This window comes from Hetaerina americana, unplaced genomic scaffold, assembly GCF_022747635.1.
Source record: "Hetaerina americana unplaced genomic scaffold, ioHetAmer1.1.p SCAF_36, whole genome shotgun sequence".
In the NCBI taxonomy this organism is placed as follows: domain Eukaryota; kingdom Metazoa; phylum Arthropoda; class Insecta; order Odonata; family Calopterygidae; genus Hetaerina; species Hetaerina americana.
Genome location: NW_027286941.1, coordinates 2461514 through 2481373, shown reverse-complemented (window position 1 = coordinate 2481373; position 19860 = coordinate 2461514). Strand labels below are relative to the sequence as shown.

General features: G+C 34.9%; 1 protein-coding gene across 1 annotated transcript in view; it reads right to left on the bottom strand.

Annotated features, from left to right (window-relative positions):
* Positions 1 to 1635: 1635 nt before the first annotated feature.
* The window catches only part of obe (activating signal cointegrator 1 complex subunit obelus), a 59091-nt gene continuing 40866 nt past the window's right edge, over positions 1636 to 19860 (bottom strand). The window contains exons 26-36 of the mRNA XM_071589277.1: positions 19323 to 19615; positions 15949 to 16258; positions 13913 to 14194; positions 13491 to 13661; positions 12647 to 12796; positions 10866 to 11036; positions 9951 to 10141; positions 9301 to 9466; positions 8908 to 9207; positions 5301 to 5790; positions 1636 to 2617 (exon numbers count right to left, since the gene is read on the bottom strand). Of these exons, the coding sequence (XP_071445378.1) occupies positions 2403 to 2617; positions 5301 to 5790; positions 8908 to 9207; positions 9301 to 9466; positions 9951 to 10141; positions 10866 to 11036; positions 12647 to 12796; positions 13491 to 13661; positions 13913 to 14194; positions 15949 to 16258; positions 19323 to 19615 (2739 nt within the window). The 3' untranslated portion in view covers positions 1636 to 2402. The remainder of the gene's footprint in view (positions 2618 to 5300; positions 5791 to 8907; positions 9208 to 9300; positions 9467 to 9950; positions 10142 to 10865; positions 11037 to 12646; positions 12797 to 13490; positions 13662 to 13912; positions 14195 to 15948; positions 16259 to 19322; positions 19616 to 19860) is intronic.

The window sequence follows — 19860 nt, the reverse complement described above, 5'->3', positions numbered from 1 at the left end:
ACAATCTACAGGATGCTGTAAACAAAATTTGTGTGGTGTAATACGTGGAAACAAATTAAATCCGAGGGAATGCGGTGTTATGTCTATTTGTCAAAAACAATTCCCTGTTAACTTCAAATATATAATTAACTCCATCCCTCTCGACTGTAAGTCATCAGTGAAGGATCTTGGAGTTTCAACAGATGATAAACTTAATTTTGGTGAGCAAATTCAAACAGTCCAAAATGAAGCTGTCTCTATTAGGCCGCCTCTACGGCTTCGTATGGACCATAAGTCTTCTCCTATTTATCTTTATCAATTACATCAGCAGAAGCATCTGAATCCGACACTTATTAGTACTGTACTAATATTCACTTTAATTCAATCATTAGCCCTTGGCATTTCAAGGACTCAAACCAAATGCAAAACCATCTTATTATTTTCTGTTTTGTGGTGATAGTTACTGACACTTATTAACTCAATTCAATTTTGTCTTACAACTCTTAGCATAGTTCCCAGTATGACCATACTTTTCAAAGATTTTTTGCCAGATGTGTACTGTTAAACCACAATGTTAACTCTTGCCTTTCTTTGAAATTTTACAAATAACTGAAATTGTCTCCACAGTTGTTTCACCATTTGCATCGCATTCACTATTACTTCTCTAGGAATTTGTGTTTACTGCTTCATAGTCAGCTCCCACCAGCAAAGTGTCCATAGCTTTTGCAAGAAGTTCACAAGTAAAAAACTTTTTGACTAACTAGTCCCAGATAGCATCAATTGCTTAATGCCCCTACCATCCCGTATTCTGGATTTGTTGTTGCTGCCCCATCACATGCTTATCAATGGTCTTAGGTGCACTTTGATGAATTAGTCCAAATTTTCATCATTCATGTGGTCTATTCACTTTTGCCATACAATGACAGTAACAATTTTGGTATACTTATCTTCTGGGATTGGAGTTGAAGCCTATGCTTTACCCCAAGCAACACTATCATGAGATGTCTCAGCATAGCCAACTGTAAGAGAAAAATAGTGCCTTGCATGTTAAGCTCAGCATAAGGTAGCAGCATGAACCTCTTCTTCACTGCAGCAGAAATGACTCTCGATTCTGCATACTTGACAGCATGTCTGGTTTACCACCAGATTGATCAAACCTGCTTTAATCTCTGTCAACAGAATTCTATCACTTTCCTTCTAAATGTTCATAACCCTTCTCCCCAGTTTCCTGTTTGATACTACAGCCACATCACGTTGACTCCTTTCCCTCTACAACAAATTACTCTGTAATTATCACTGCAATAATCCCTGCTGTCTCCCCATTTCACTTCCCGCAAGCCTTAGCATACATTTATCTTTACTTATTTCTCCACTTTTCTCTTAATGTCTTTTTGCGTTCATGCCCTCATCATTGTTCTAACATTCCATGTACCTGTCCTAACTGCAGCAGCTAACTTCTTTTGGGTCTTCTTTTCCACTGTTTTCAGCAATTAAATTGTGCAAACATTTCCAATAGCACGAGACTTAAAAATACTGTTAAAATGCATCAATTTATGCTTATCTATTAGAACTATATAACATATCATTTATATTTATTCATACAATTTGTCTTGATACATTTCTACAAAATATTGGACAAATTTGAGTAGACCAGATTTGAGCAAGAGTTCAGTGAAATTAAGGCAAAAGAGGAGATGAAAATAGAGAAAGCATCTCACTCATGGCTCTTGTGGGAAAATTGAGTGATCGGCTGATGAGTTAATGAGAATATGAGCATATTCCTTCCTACATGTGTGTATAGAAGTTAGACTTGGGTTTTCCAGGATATTCGTATATTTCAACTAAATACCACAATAAAAAATAAATAAGTACAACTGGGATACTCAAGAAGCATTAAGTAGCAATAGTAGAGACAGGTTACGAAGTGAATAGTTCATGAAAGAATTTGTATCAGATACTCATATTTGGCTGGTCCAGTCATGTTAGAGAGAACTTGAGAATTGAGTAATGAATGGTAATGCAATACAAGAGAAAAGTAAATGCTTCGAGAGGAGGTAGCAGCATGAAAAAGTCATGGGTGAGTGAGTATTCCTGAGGAGTCTCGAGGCAAATAATAATAAAAGTACCTGGAACAAGAGATATTAATGAAACAAATGTGCAACTGGGGCATAAGTGACAGCATTAAAAAAAGAACAGAGGGATAAGGTATAATGGAGGAAATTAGTAAGCAAAATTATTGTACCTCACAACCTAAAATTAGCCTTATTTCCATGGTGCCTACATCAAGTATAGAGTTATCAAAGCAACACACATTAAATTTTTGGGTGATTTAGCGATTTCATTTACATTTTTATTAAAAAACTCCAACATTAGAACAAAACAATATTACAGCCTTTAATATAATATTTCCTGGTCACCAGACGTCATTGGTTCCATCTCTTGTGATAATTACTGGTCTCACTATCTTCAGTTTCTTCACTGTTAAAACTGACATTTTGAGTAAATTGCTCATTTTCACTTAGTTCAGTATTTACTTGTGACTTAATACTTGATTCAATTACATTTAAATGAATGTCATATTGCTGATCCCAGCCTATGTAGCAGTCAGACATGATGTAAACAGTCAGTATCAGCCGCCCTAAAATAAGAGGAAACATAATGTGATGTTATGATTCTTACAAAAATATTCTTATAATAATTATGAGGGTATAACATAACTAAAAACCAATGTTTCCAATCATTGGATGACATTTTACCCAACCCTGGGCATCTATTTCGCTGTTAGCTCATATAGCAGTTTCATTGGCTTAGTAACTAAATACAATTTAATGTGATAAAATAAGAGCTACCCAAATAACTAGCATTGTTTTTTTTACTTCCTGGCATAGCCTCTTCAACATTCAGATACTGGACCAGAAACCATACAGAAATACCAGAGACCATTTAAAAGCTTAGAATATTTCCCACTATGTTCTTTAATAGATAAAATTCAACATTTAGCTCTAATATGTGATGCTAACCACATTTTCAAGATCCTAAAATCCTAGTCTCCTCTTTCTATTTGTATTTATAGGGATTATGCTGGTACCATCATATGTAGTTCTACCAAAAATTATAGCTAGAAATATTCTATGAAAATTGAAATTATAAAAAATATACCTATGTAAATTATAATTATTACATCTCAAGTTTTTGCCATCCTATTTCAACATTAAGATTAACTTTTCTTTTCCTAGAAAACCACATAAACTTTTACTTACATTTATTCTCATCCCATACCTATTACACTGACTTCAATGCACTCAGCAGAGTTAGCAACTTCTCGGCTGACTAACAAACTAAAGCTTGATCATCCACAAACCTAACTGATTTTATAAATTCCCCACCAACTTTCATTCCTACCCCTAGTTCTTACCATGCTTCTTTTACCATTTCCTCCACAAATACATTGAAAAGCACAGGTGATTATGGACACCACTATCGCTCTCCTCTTCCTTAACATTGCCCATTTATGCTCTCCATTCACCACTCATACGTGAGCTGTCTGAGACATGCACAGGTTGTGGATGTCTCCTATCCCTTCCTCCTATTTTCTCTCTATCCCTTACTCCTATTTTCTACAATACATTCATTATTTTTACCCAATTTACTCTATCAAATGTCTTTTTGAAATCTACAAAACCAGAAAATACATCCTGATTGTATTCTATGTTCTCCTATATTAGTGACCTCATTACTGCAATGGCATCACGGATGCCTCTCCCCTACCTGACCCCTAATTAAAACATGCATTAAATATTCCGCTAAGAATTAGTTTATCATAAAATGCATATATTATTAAAACTGAAATCTGGTCTGTTTTGATAGTCAAGCTCCCTATTCAGATTGCTCTCAAAATGCTCTTTGTATTTATTGTTTTAAATAGAACTGCATTTATCTATTAAATAATATAAGAACTAAATAGATATATAGCTTCAATTAAACTTGAGCTATAACTTATTCCAAGATCCTCTATAAATGCTAAATTATAATAGAGTGAATTACAAATTTAACTTCCACCAGGACAGGAATAACAGAAAGAAGTGTTCAAAATTGATTTTCTGTTTCACAGATCTAACGTCACTATCACACTAAATTCTAATAAAATTAAAAATGGCATAATTCAGTTGACTGCTGATTTCTTAAAACAAATTCACTTATAAATCCATGTAGAGCCATAGAGTCACATTTCGTAGTACTCACACAAAATCAATTTTATCATGAGTTACAACTTCTTGAACAAAAGAAATGTCACCATAGAGAATGAAACCTTTTGTAATGGGACTGGATGGAAAATAAAGGCAAACTAAGGTATCATAATTTTCTTAGCCTTAATGGCTACCTTTATTTCCATGAAAAATCCGTTTGATCACCATCAAGGCCAAACTTGAGCAAAATCATAGAATAGACAAGGGGAATGACATGTATTGTACTTGGGCCAGTGTACTTCGGATGGATTGGAAATTGAAGCTGAATGAGTGAGAGTAAAACCATGAGATAAGATTGATTTATAGTTACCTTTCCATGAAAAAATGTCCATCCAAATATTTATTTCTGTCAAATGTTCTGTACTTACTGTCTCGTTTGTTTGTTGGTTGATAGTGACACAGTGGAAACCAGACGTACTGGAAGAATGATGTTCCACTTTTCAGAATTTAATAGTAATGATTAATGGGGCAACCACATTCTGCTTATTGAAACCTCTTGCAAAATGTTTTTACCAAACTAATTCATTATGCACATTATATTACAGTATTCCTGGGAGGTGTGCATATCTTTCAAGTAGAACCTACTGATCAATAGTTTCCTCTAACTCCACAATAAGCAAATGCTTCCGGGTATAATCCTAACCAAGATAGAATATTAGACAGTACTCATGTAAGAAAGACAAAAATGCCTTTTCCTCCAGTAATACAGGCAAGTTAAGAAACTCCTGTAAGTTACAAATAAAAATCGGCCCACTGATCCACCTTCAAGGTTTTACGTTAAGAAAGGATCCTGGCAAAAAAAAGATTGGACATCATACTAGAATGGTCAATCACTCAGTTAACTTTCAACCTACTTCTTTATCTCTACGATTTTCTCCTTAGCAACAAACTGAAAATTCAACACCAATAGGGATTCCCTTAGCACAAAAAGACCTAATTTAAGTTGATAGCCATCACAGTTGAAGGAGCGACTTAAATTTAACTATACCAAGTATTACAAAATTGACATAAATGAAAATACTAGCACAAAGTGGAAAGAGTTAACAAAATGCATTATAAGAGACTCAAGTTTACCTGTCTTTGAAGGTGTTCTAAATGACAACTGCTGCATGGTGCCACCACCACCACCTCCCCATGGCCTGCCACAACCAGTTGCTCTCTTCAGTGCAAGCACTTCTCCTCTTTCTACATCTCCAAGAATTAGGAACCAGCCTTCATCCTTGGGCTTGTGATATCTTGGGCAATGGGCTCTACCCATTTCACCATTACCTCTCACACTACTCATACTGGCACCACGACCCCTTCCTCTCCCACCTCTTCCACTGCCAATTCTCAAACCAACAGAGGAGAGTCTCCCGAAACGAATAACAAGGGTGTACTCTTGATCTGCATGGACATCAACCCATTGCCCTTGACGTGAAGGAGGTTGAGGGAATTTCTTCTCTTCTTCAACCTCCTCTGAATCTTCAATTTCATTTGCAAATGTTTTGGAAGACGGAGACCACCAACCACGTACACTAAGCTCAATACTAGGGGCAGGCATATCACAAACCACTTGGTAAATCTTGGAAGAAAAGAAACACCAGATAAAACTTGAGCTCATATCATGAATCTTTGACCACTAACAGTTCAAAATACTTGCAACAGTTAAATATCATGGTCAACCTTCCTTAGTCATACCAATGCAAATTATTAATCAAATAACTGAGTTTATCAAATAAAATATTTTGTTACACCCACAGCAGTGAAAGTAAAGCTAGAGCACTGTTGTCAGTTAATGAAAATGCAATTATGCTATTGATATTATTCTGGTAATCTACTGGTTAGGTATGTTTTGATTAGACATAGTCTATCAACTGTACAACAATACATTACCTTGCCTCCTAATAAAACACAACCTGGCATACGACACTACAGTAAGCCCCTCTTCATCTCCTTATACTTCCTTCCTTCCTTCATTCTGTCCAACATCCCTATACAATTCCTACCCCATCCTGGTTTGCATAACATTCTCCTCTTTCACAGCTTTCAACAGCTCATTGCTCATCAGAATGCTCTGCATATAGCTAACTATTGACACATGAAATCCTAAAATCAAGTGGTCAAATTTAAAGAAAACAAATAAAATCTAATATTCCATATAGCCCTATTTCCTTTAAAAGAAGAACCTATGGGCTGCATTGTACAAAGGAATATAGTGCAGTCCTCTTCCAAATATTTTTTGCTCAATATTCCCCTTGTTTAATATTGTCAATTACTACATGAAAAAAATGTAGGTTTATAATTCAATGCTCCTTCCAGCTCTTCTGAAGAAACTGGTTAATATATAACATATGCTCATGGAAAAATTTATGATCATGATCAGGGCACATACTGTATATCACATGGTACAAACAAATAAAAGGAAAAAAATGTGCATTCTACGATTTATATTGTATCATTGAGTAGCAAGCATTTTAAAAGTTTTATACCATTGAGGAATTCAGATGGGAAAGGAATTTTGATTGGGAAATATTAATTGAATACTTAGGAACACAAGTTATTGGCAAATTATTTATCAAATGAAATATTTCAATTGTAATTTCAATCCTTGAGGAATTGAGATGGGTGAGAGATTTGATTGGAATTTTTAATTGAATACTTGGGAGCACTAGAAATTGACAAATTATTTATCAAATGCCATATTTCAATGTCTGGAAAACTACCCAATAGCAGTAAGACCTTCCTGCACTAACCAAAATATAATATTTTCATTAAGCCGGAAAAACAGGTTCATCACATTTTAAATTGGAGGACTATGGATGCTGGTGAGATATTTTCCAATGAAATCTTAATCCATTTCTTAGTTGGGCCTTGGTTGCTTTTTATATTTACAGATGAGAGTCATGGGGGAGGAGAGTCCGTAAGGTGTCCATAAAAATCATTGAGAGCTAGCTGCGAACTTTAAAGTTATGGCCATGTCCAACTGAGTCCTGAGAAAGAAGTCTTCAGCCCCGCAGTCGTCAATCATCATACTAATATTACTCGACAAATGTGGATGACTTGAGAGCATTCATCACCATCACAAAAAATTGAACAAAACTTAATCTTGTACCCAGATTTTACTTTACTTGGTGTAACAGAAGTCAAATGCACATTAGTTGAAATGTGATGGTAGTTATATACTTTTATATCATTTTATAGTACAGTTTATATAATAGTTTATTACTGAAACTATTAACAATGATTGTTAAATTAGGACTTATAATTGATGGTTTCTGGCGTAACTTTATGGAACCGATTCATTATAAATAAATGAAAGGACTATAATATAATACTATATATAGGGAACTACAAAGTTAGTCCTTTCATTTATTTATAAATTAGGACTTGCCCAATATTTTGTCTGACTTTTAAAACATACCGCTAAATCTCTCAGGGTCAGTATTGTGTTGAAATACTATTTCCATCAGCATCCAAACTGCACCCTTTGAGTGCCATATATAATTGCTAAATTTCATAAAACAATTGTTAGCCTATTTTCATGAGAATTGCATTATTTATGAAAAATGTCTGCAAAACATTATTATTCATAATAATTTGCTGAATATTTTAAAAGTTGTAGTAAACATACTATCCTTTTACAGAGAGAGACTAACTATTGTTGTGTTTACAGCCCATTGGGACACCCTGTGAGCCCATGCATCACTCAGCATTTAGGCAGTAAAAAATATCTCCTTATTCGGAAATCCTTACACATTGCAAGAGAATATCAAGTCCTAATCTCTCTAGATGAAGGGTCAAAAAGATGCTCCATGATTCTGTCACCAGAACATATGACCGAAGATGCAGTAAGTAATTTGAATTTTGGCAGTAAAAAACATCCCCTCCAGGGAAAGCCTGGCTCATTGTAAGACAATACAAAGTCCCAGACTATATATTATATCCATAAATGGTTTATATCTTCCAAGATGAGAGAGTGAAATTATCTCTAAGGCACACCCCATTTCTACTGCGAGAGCAATAGACCTACTCTGCTGAAAGACTAGGAAAAATTCTTACGCTATACCAAGCTGTTACAAAAATGTAAATTAGCAAAAGCTTTCTCATCATGCAAATTGCATTGAGTTTCGAAAAGTATTGCCATGATAAATGAAATTAAAAGGCTTGTTTAATTAATATGGCAGTATATTAATAAGTGCATAATTACAAAAATGGGATCAATTCAAGAAAAAGTTAATAAAACTTGATAAAATGAGGTACAATAAGAGAAAAGCACAAAAATAAGAATTATTTAATCATTATATACATTTAGCGCCACCAAGAAAAGATTAGCCTAGAGCAATCCTAGCATTTTTGGGAAAATTTGTCAGTATCACTCACAGTGACTTTGGTACTTAAACGGGTAAATCACTTGCATTGCACATAATAGTAATAAAGCATCTACCAAGTTTCACTGACCAAAAGTTCACCACACTGTCTATTTTTAACAAAAAATAGAAATATTCATTCATGCCATATTTAATGACACAAGACCTAATAATAAATGCTTTGAAGCTACTAATTAATGGCCTTCACTCCACTAATTCTTTTAAACCAAAATTCTTGCATCTATAATTGTCTCATGGCAATCATATCAGCATTTCCTACTGGCCCCCAGTACAGAGGGAAGACTTATAACTTCAGTGAACAGAATTCTTACCTCTTCAATTTGGTTTTCATCCAGATCAACTCGAAGAAGATCAGCTAATGCAGCATAACCTCTTTTCCTACAAAGCACTTTGAGCTCTGGAAGTGAGAAAACTGGTGTTAATGGGCCAGCTTCTCCAACTTCGCCTTTGCGTGGAGAATAAAGCAATCTCAAATGCATTGGCTCTATGTGAGGTAGAGTGGTAAGGGGATCGTCTTCTATCCATCGCCCCTGCATGACCATTTGCATCAGCTGGATTGATCGCAAAGTGACAGGTAGCCACCCATTCTCAGCACACACATCAATCATTGCCTGTCAATGTGAAGGAAGTAAAAAATATTAAGTTCAGAAAATTATTCCAAGTATACACTAATTAGCTCGATATTTTTTTCACACATAAATTACCTGCAAAATTCTAATAGCTTGGTCAAGCACTGACTTAAGGTCAGTGTAGTAATCAGCACAGGGTAAGACAAGGCGGGAAAAATGTGCTTGAAAAAGAAGCTGAGCTTTGGCATGAGGAGAGTCAAAGGCTAGATCCACTGGCTTTGGACACATTTTTGCAAGTTCCCTGCACATAAAAGAAATACTCTAATTACATTTCTTACATTTTACAAGATTTCATTTTAACCTAAGAACCATCTGTTTTCTGGAAATACTGAATGACTGTCTACTGAAAATTTTTAATCTAATTCATCATCAGTCAGAATCAAATCAGGTAAGTGATAGAGATAACTGCCTATTTAACACTTTCTAATGTCTACCGTCTAACTATACAAAGATAATATCTCAGAAAATCTCCACTCTCTTGCACAATACACTGCCAATAGTTGATTCATAAAATACACATTGGATTAAGGAAAAATACAGTTGAACAGTACTAATATGTTTATCATCAAGAAAAAGTAAGTTAACTCACTCTAGCTCTAACTCACTAGCACTTTTTTGATTTTTCATTCGGTTTACATCAAGATATCCCATACATTTAAAAACTGATTCTAAAACTAAAACCACTTTACCAATTGCTACATAAAAAATCAATATAAATTCCTTACCCATTTAATATATCCTCATTGTGTCTCACTGGAAGTTGGTCATATTCAGTTACATCACAGAGAGCAACCAATAGTTCTTGAATATCAAGAGTAGGCTGCAAAGCATTTTGGAAATGACGCATAGTATTATGAGATAAATAATAGTATGATGCTATTTGTCCCATTGATGTTGGTATCAAAGTGCGGCCATCCTGAAAATATTTTTTTACATTTGAGAGGACACTGAAGGACACTAGGCACACCAAATATAGGAAATGATTAGTACACATCCTAGAAGCCATTTTAAAAACTCATTCATACCAGTTACAAGAAGGCCCAAAACAGAGCTCTGGAAATCTGGATAAGAAATTTTCTAGAAATATAACTGCTACAAAAGTACACTGGGATATGAAAATGCATGTTTAGGAACACATGAGTCAATAATCTACTTATTACACATACACTTAAGTTGTTTATGCTAAAAATAACAGGAACATATAACATGAATCATACTTGCCATTTGTAAGAAATGGAATTTGCTGTACAATACCTATTTTTGCTTTTACCAAGTATATCATCATCATTTGATTGAATAAAATGATTTTGGGACATCAAATCTTATTGAAATATGCATCTTTGCAAAGAAATCACCTGTTATTATTCTCCAAAACATAAGTAATGAAGGCCTAATGGGATTTGTTATGAACAAAACCTTACATTTATATCAATAAATAATAGAAATTCAAAATAATAATAAATAACAGTGATGTGCATATTAAAAGTAGAAAGAGTAGCATAAATATTTATAGTAAATAATTATAAATTATTTCCAGTGTACATTTCACATGACCAGAAATTATCTCAGTTTTGATAAAATGTGGGCTCCCCTACCAAAGTTGAAGGTTTACACCAAACATTTGAGCATTTACTTCTTACCTCATCAACTTTTAAACAACCAGCTTCCTCCAGAGCTGAAACAGTCTCCTCTACCAAGGATGATAAGTAATAGTTTATATCTGCTGGTTCAAGTGACCCCAAACCATAATAAACTGGATTTCGCATCAGACGTCTGAAGAAATAGGTCCATGTCAAATAGTCAAGGGCTTCCTAAAATGAAAAAGTAAAATCAATTGAATTCAGTTAGATAATAAAATTGAAAAGAAAGGAAAGGAGAAGATTTACCAAAAAGATAATGATAGAGTATGAGGAGGAAGAAGCAAACTTGGAGGAGAGGAGGGACTAAGTTCATCCTCAAGGGCTGAATTTGACCAGACAGTGAGAAAGTTGGGAGTATAAGAAGTCATCTGGTGACTTCTTACACTTCAGCACCTCTGTATTTGACAATCTTACAGGTGACCTCATAAGGGAATAAGACTTCAGAAGCCAATGAACTGCATCAATGTGTATGCAAGATATTGGATCAATCAAATTCCCACATTAAAAAAAATGTTTTGCCCCACCCTTACCAAATAAGGCATCTGCAAACATGTTTGAAACATGTAAGACATTAGGCTAGGTGGTATATGCATCCAAGTTATCAACCATTATTGTTATTTGGAGGACTGATGGCATGTTTGAGATGTTATTCACTGAGAAACAGTTGGATATTAGGGATGGACAAGTGACCTCAGTTTTTCTGTATACATCACAAAATGTTGAACAAATGTGCTTTTCATCTATGATTTTGCCCCCTTATACATATTTCTCAAGTTAATTGCTATTGAAATAAAATTTAATTTCATAAATTTGTGGCATGCAAGCAATGGATACATGAAGTTTCAAAACTTGTAAAATACCATAGCATGATGGGTGTAATAATAAATTTCCAACATAACTGCTGAAGAGACCTCCTTCCAATTTATGCAAGAGCTTCAATCTGTAATTTAACCTTCACTCAGTAAGTGATTCCCAGCCTAGCTCCTCAAATATTTTGTACATGCTAGTAAGTTTATCATAACAATGTTTTACATGTTTTACAAATCTAGCTCCTCTATGCTGCATGTGATCTAATTAGGCATTTATTCCAACTTCATGAGGATTCCATATACTCTCAGCATATTCTCAATGAGGCCTAACCAGAGAATGATAACATTTCCCTTTGACCTTTTCATAAAATTTACCCAGAACTCTTCTAATAAATCCTAATTTTTTGTTAGCTTGTCCACATATTCCCCATATGTGTTTCACCCAGGAGAGGTCATTAGAGAAGGTAACGCCTCAGTATTTAATTGAGGCTACACATTCCATTGTGGTGTTCCTGATGCAGTAGGTATTCGGTAGGGAATTGCTCTTTTTCCAAAAATCTATCACTACCAATAACAACATACTACAATATTTTGCATCAAAAAGCAGGATTTATATAATAATTCTCTGTAATTGAATTTCATATAATGATATTTTTTGGTTCTTTCAATTTTGCTAAAAAAAATACCTTCAAGATTCAAAAAAGGTATAACCACACTTATCAACCCAAAGGTTGGTTTGATAGGTGAGCCAGTTCCTTTCCTTGTGGTTTCCCAGGAAGATCTGATACCCAAAATATCACACATCTTGGGTAAAGCCGAGGGCGCCCAATGGCATCACTCAAAAGCAAATCTGGGCCCTCTGGTCAGTAGCCTAGTACTCTCCTCACTAGTTAAAACACAATCCTTTTGAAGGAGTTAAAAGAAGATGATATCACAGTAACAGTGGTAAAATGTTCCCACTAATGACAATACCTGCTTAGTTTTTATTATTCCTCCAACCACTTCTGCACCCACATGGTCAGGCAATGATTTGTGGAGTCCAGATTCCACAGGGAATGGCTCATAAAGAAATTTTTTGTAAAAATCCTTTTTGGCATCATGAACAAACACCACTGCTATTCCCTGTAAAGAAAATTTTCACATCAGGCACATAGAGAAGCACACATCCCATAGGTGGATAAACACAATAGCATCCAACATTTCTGGGGCAACAGAGGAAGAGAGGGAGGAATGATTAAAAAAGAGGAGCAATAAAATCCAATCCTAGTCCTCATCTCTTAGAATATTGTTGTCTTCTATTACCCATGGTGAAATAAGCATACAGAATAAATGTTGGTGCTTTATATCGAGAAAACATGAGTTTAATTTCAAAATGAGTCATTTCACCTATAAGCTTGTTCTAGTCTGTATATTCCTAATGCAAAATCTATTTTTTCCTACTATTTCAAAATTACCAGATCATATATTAGGACAAAAATTTCCATAGATATAAACAGAATAGAATAACCTAAGAGTTAATGATTAATTTTGCAATCAGCTCTTGCGTTTTCTTACAATAATGCAATAGATACAAGTCTACATAGATTCTGTAATCATAAAAATTAACTGTAGATCATTCAGCAGCATCAAGTAATCAAGTGAAAGCATTGAGATCGTTAAACTTATAATTATTTATGTAGTTATTATTTATGAATGTTGCTGACAAAAAAAGGTAATAATTCTTCATTTTGTCAAGATAATTATCATAAATGTCTATTCATCATTGCATTTCACATAAATGAATGATTCTTGATGATGAAGTCCATTTTCCACTCACATTTTTATCAAACTGTGGTCTACCGGCTCGCCCCATCATTTGGAGAACATCAGTTACTGGCATGTCGGCATATCGATTTGTTTTTCCATCATAGTACTCAGTACCTTTGATGATCACCAAATGAGCTGGTAAATTCACTCCCCATGCCAGTGTAGCTGTGGCAATAAGAACCTAAAGGAATAAGAAATGACTACATAATGATGCCACAAAACCTGACAAAAAGAACAAACACCTTTGGTCCATAAATGGATACCAATGGTTTGCATTATAGAATAATTATTTTGTACGCTAAAAATCATGTAAATTAAAAATTCTGGAGCTTGGAACATGCAAAACACATTTTAGAGAAATACATTCATATTTTCTGCGATAAATAGATGGGTCACAGCTACACTGAATAAATTAAGTGAGTCAATGTTTACCTGAATTTTTTCATCACTGAAGAGTCTCTCTACAGTACGACGATCATGCTCCGTCAGACCTGCATGATGCAAACCAATACCAAAGGCTAATGTTAATCGGAGATTGGGATCAGCCACAGTAGCTGATATTGTTTCAATTTCTGATTCTGCACAATGCAGCCACTGTTTTGGATTTTCTTCACCAGCAAGACAGGAAATCAAATCCAGAGCCGTTAATCGTGTTTGTCTACGAGATGACACAAAAATCAATGTCGGCCGACCTGGTGAATGCTGCCTTATAGCCTATGGAACAAATGAAATGATTTACACCAATTTCATTTACAAAAATACAATATGCACCTCAAAATTCACCCATACAGATTGCATACTGGTACATTCAAGTCAACTTATGCATTTATTTTGAGAAGGTATTGAGTTATTTTCAAATGGATTATTATTATTATTATTATTATTATTAACACCACAGGTACAACACTTGCAGATCTTGTCTGATATTCAGATTGAGTTTTTCAGGATGAATCACAGACAAATGCAAATTAAGGAAGTGGTTCAAATTGAAATAGAACTTGCTAAAATGTATTATTTCTTTAACTTTGGTATGACACTGAATAATGCTGCATTAATAATTGATGGCATAGTTAAAGTCTGTTATATCAGGTTTTGATTTGAATTTGAATAACAGAGATTTTACATTTTTATTTATTGAAAATGTGAACAAACATGTATGAATCATAACTTTTATAAATTACAAATACTATGCATAATTAAGGCAAGTGAAGGTAATGCTACACAACTGTTGATTGCCATCAGAATGAGAAAAGATGCTCCAAAAATTATAGAATTCAAACTATTAAAAATGTCCTTCCTTCTCTTGCTTTATTGCATAAGACACCAGTCAATAAGATATTTTTGCATTAATGCCCAATAAGATTTAACTGTGGCATTTTCTCAATTTACTGAAGCTATCTTAATACCGATAATTTTATTTCCGGCATAAGTACACCCCTATTGCTCCCATTACCACTACAATTTACTCCATTACAATCTGAGAGGTTGTTCAATCTTGCAATGAAATACGTAAGATAATATAAACTGCATTGTTTATCTCTTAAAATGCTTACATATCTTGCTTTTTAAAGTTGACCTATTACCATTGATGGAAAATATCTTGCTAAGTATTGAAAAACAATCAAGTTAAGGACCACATTACAATACAAATTAAGGTAACTAAACATAGTGAGTACCCAGAGTAAAAAATCTAAGTAAAAATGATATATTATGTCACACCCAAGATCGACAGGTAGAAATATCAACTCAGAAATAAGCATAGCTATAGAAGAATAGTAGATGTTGACTACTGTGGGAGTAAGCCCTCAACATATCTAATTTAAAGGAGTGAAAGAACATTTTTTGAAAAAGGAAAATCTCTTTTTAGGCCACCACTCTCTTCTTGTGCAACCAAGCTATAAAGAATCTCAAGACACACATCCCTCAAGATATGAAAAAATTTTATTCACACAAAAAACAAAATACCACCAGAACATAATTCTCAGGATCTGCAGACCAATGCTATCTTTAGGTAGCATTATTAACTTTTAAAAAATTCTCTCCAATTCACTGAACAATATAAATATTTCTAGGCTCAAACCTAAGTTGAATTAAAACAACATGGAGGAGAGAGAGAAAAAAGGAAATGGGTAGAGAAGTCATTGGTTTCTTGGTGCACAGAATAATGGAAGGGGAAAAGGATAATTGGGTGCTTGGTTAGGAACAAATACAGAATATTGGAGTGACGGAGACATAAGGTTTACCAAGTTTGCTAAGAGTGAAGTAGCATCATTGAAATTGTAGATGGATTGTAAAGGATAGAGGAGAGTTAAGTGTACCAGAAAGTTTTCACTGTCCCCTGTCTCATACCTTTATACAACCATTTTTATTTGATCCATCTATTGGTAAGACAGATCACCATAATTTCTAGGCTACTGGTATAATTTTACAAGCATTTCTTACACATATTTAATGTTATTTAGATATACCTGAAATGCTGGCCTGTTCATTGTAGCCATACGAGGGCAATAATGCTTTCCAGGAAATCCAGATATGTGCACTTCTAATGGGACTGGTCTGACTGATGGACGGAAGTTGTAGAGCCCAAGTGCACCAGTTGACCCAGCTGCAATACCTAGCCAGTCAGCAAGGTCACGAGCATTAGCTAGTGCAGTAGACAGACCTATGATCCTCATGCGACCAGGATGGAGATATGGCTTGACTCCTCTTCCTCTCTTTGATGCCCCTTGATCAACAGAATTGGCTTGTTGTGAGCCATGTGACGCGATGTAATTAGCACTGTTTGGAATACAAAATAACAAATGAATTAATGGTGGGTAATCAATTCTCATTACAAACAGTGGGAGCAATTGGATTGCTTATATCCTGTTATAGAAACTAATCAAACCAAGTACTCAACCAGAAGGTCAATCTGATAGTAAGCAGTAGAGTGTACTATTCTCTACAGCATGTGAAATTACACAACCAAGAAGGGGCACCCATTCCTTTTCCAGCACCTATTACAGCATGCCAAGAAGATTTGGGAACCAAAAAATACAAATAGAGGGTGTTCTGTAACCCCTTGACCAACCAGTCAATAGCCAAACATTTAACCTACTAGGCAACTTTTTAAGTCCTTCTTTACATATCTGTAGGTACATATCTACCTAATAGTAGTGTAAATGACCTCTTACTTGATAACGCTCTATACTCAAGTCTTAGAAGTGGCACAAGATAAAGGGAAGGGAAGGGAACAAATCACCTGCACAAAATTCAAAACATTCCACTGATAAAGGAAGTATGTATAACTGATGTATTATTACCACATATACAACTACACCATATAAAACATAAAAAACCCCTCCATAATGTTACTACATGGGATGAATCTCAACTGTGCGAAACCTGGGCTGGCAATAGGAAAGGTGGATGATTGTTACAGTAATTATTGTATAATGATATACACATTGCAATATTTAAGATACAGTAAACTCTCAATTATCTAAGTCCGGATTATCCATTATGCAGATTATCTGTGCTACTATCATCCCCGCACCTTAAAATTGTACTTTCTATTGCTAAAAACCTCGGAAGTTATTCCATAGAATGAAAAATGATTGTCTCTGTACACATCTATTTCTTTCAAGACCATATTTTCTGCATATTTTGGTTATCCATTTCTTTTGATTGTCTGTGCTTCATCATACATCCATTAGCATGGATAATTCAGAGTTTAAAGTAATCCCCAGAGATACATTTTGGAAATATTATGCTTCTATGGGACTGGATGCAATGATTTAAACATGATAAAGCAGAGCAGGATAAATTCTGTGATGTAAAATATTACAGATAGTACTGAATTTCAAACATCAATTGTTTTGAAAATAGTGGTTTTCACACATTTACTGAATATCTTCTGATACTCTGATACATGGAAGTGGCAGGATTTTTCAGTGGTATGATTATTCCACCTCATAAACAATGTTGTAAAAACTTTTAAGTGTAACATACTACCTTGATCAAAAAGTTCCCGGAATAACCACCGTGTGGCGCTCCCATCGTTCCGATTTGAGTTCTGTTTTTTTTGTTAAATTGGTACATCTGTTGTTGATATTCCCTTTAAATCTTAGTGTCATAACTTGACATTTGCAAAAGTTACGTAGCCAAGAGTACATCTATCTCTGTGTGTGTTGGCGATTTTTTACAATTTCAGAAATGGATTTAAATTTGCAACAACGAACTTGTATTAAATTTTGCGTAAAAAACGGATTTAGTGGCGCACGGACGTTGGAAATGTTGGAAAAGTGTTTCGGCAACGATTCTCTAAAAAAAACGGTCGTTTACCAGTGGCACGAGCGGTTCAGAAGTGGTCGTGAGTCAATCGAAGATGATGAACGCAGTGGCAGACCATCGACATCGAAAGTCGGTGAAAAAATTGATAAAGTAAAAGAAATGTTGGTCAATAACCGCAAATTAACCATCAGAGAAATAGCGGAGGACTTGAACATTGCCTATGGATCCGCCCAAGACATTGTGGTTAATGATTTGGGTTTCCGTCGTGTAGCAGCAAAGTTGGTTCCAAAAGACCTCAATTTCATGCAAAAAAGAGACCGTGTTGACGTCGCAAAAGACATGATTTGCGAGGCCGAATCCGATCCCACATTCATCAAAAGGATCATTACTGGAGACGAGACGTGGGTTTATGAGTACGACACGCAATCCAGACATCAGGCAAGTGAATGGCGTTCACCAAATGAGCCGAGACCAAAAAAAACCACGTCGTTTTCAGTCAAAAAAGAAGGCAATGCTGACGGTTTTCATGGATTACAACGGTGTAGTGCATCATGAATTTTTGCCAGAAGGCCAGACAGTAAACAAAGAGTATTATTTGGGCGTTATGAGACGTTTGCGTGAAGCAATTCGGCGAAAGAGACCAGAAATGTGGGCAGAAAACTCGTGGATTTTGCACCATGATAACGCACCGTCGCACAGTGTTATCATTATTCGTAATTTTTTGACGAAAAATGCAACAAATACCATCCAACAGCCACCGAATTCACCTGATTTGGCTCCCTGTGACTTCTTTCTGTTCAATCGAGTTAAAAAACCATTACGGGGAACGCGTTTTAGCAACCGAGAGGAAGTAATGGAAAAATCGCAGGAAGCACTGATGGACATACCGAAAACCGACCGTAACTTTTGCAAATGTCAAGTTATGACACTAAGATTTAAAGGGAATATCAACAACAGATGTACCAATTTAACAAAAAAAACAGAACTCAAATCGGAACGATGGGAGCGCCACACGGTGGTTATTCCGGGAACTTTTTGATCAAGGTAGTATCTTCAAACGACCATTTTATCAAACCCCAATCAATGCCAAACTGCGCTATCAGATGGCCAATATCCAAGCTTGGTTCCCTTTTCTCCCTTATACTTCATACTAATCCTTAATTACTAAAGTTTCTGCAGAACATAAGGAATGTATTATGAAAATTTGTATTGGTAAGGTTAACCACATAAGATTTGGTTTGGTTCACAAAAAAGAGTACTTTCTTTCACTTAAAAAGTAATTGAAATGGTAATGCAGAGGAAATAAAAATAGTAGATGATAAGATGAAGTAGATTGAAAATATAAAATGGAATAAGCTTGACAAATTTTTTCCCTACACTCAAAAATGTTAGCAATGAGAAAGATTTTAGTTGGAATGAAAGTTCATTTAAACCTAATAACTCAGAAATAATTTATCTCATCAACCACCTGAAACAACAATCAAAATTTTATTGCAATAGCAAAAACTATAAATTAATATAGGAGAAATTATATGCTAATTATATTTTTTTAATGTTTTAAAGGTCTTACCGTGAAACAATTATCTCAAGAACAGGACCCCTCTCCTCACCAAGGAGATGGATTTCATCAATGACTATCAGTGAAACATTCCGAACATAAGCTCTTGTGCTCCAAGATCTTGAAACACCATCCCACTTCTCAGGGGTTGTAACTACAACATCAGCATTTGCCATCGCGCGTGCATCTGGGCTAGCATCACCAGTGAGTTCAACAACAGATATTCCTAATTTTTCAGTCAACCGCAATTTCCAATCCTCAATTCGCTCCCTGACCAATGATTTTAATGGAGCAATATACACGACCTGTGAAAGAATAGAGATGCAGAATAAATAATACCTATGACTAAATGTTATTGATAGCCACTGATCCAGGGATCGGATTAATCATTGTATGTTTAAGATAAGCAAAGAAAATAGCACATTCCACATTAAATGAACTGCTCTAATATGCATAATTGTAATAGATTTGCAAATTATATGGAAATTAACATGCTTTATCTAAATGCAGTGAAAAATCTTTACTCAAATCTACTTGATGATGTATTTCA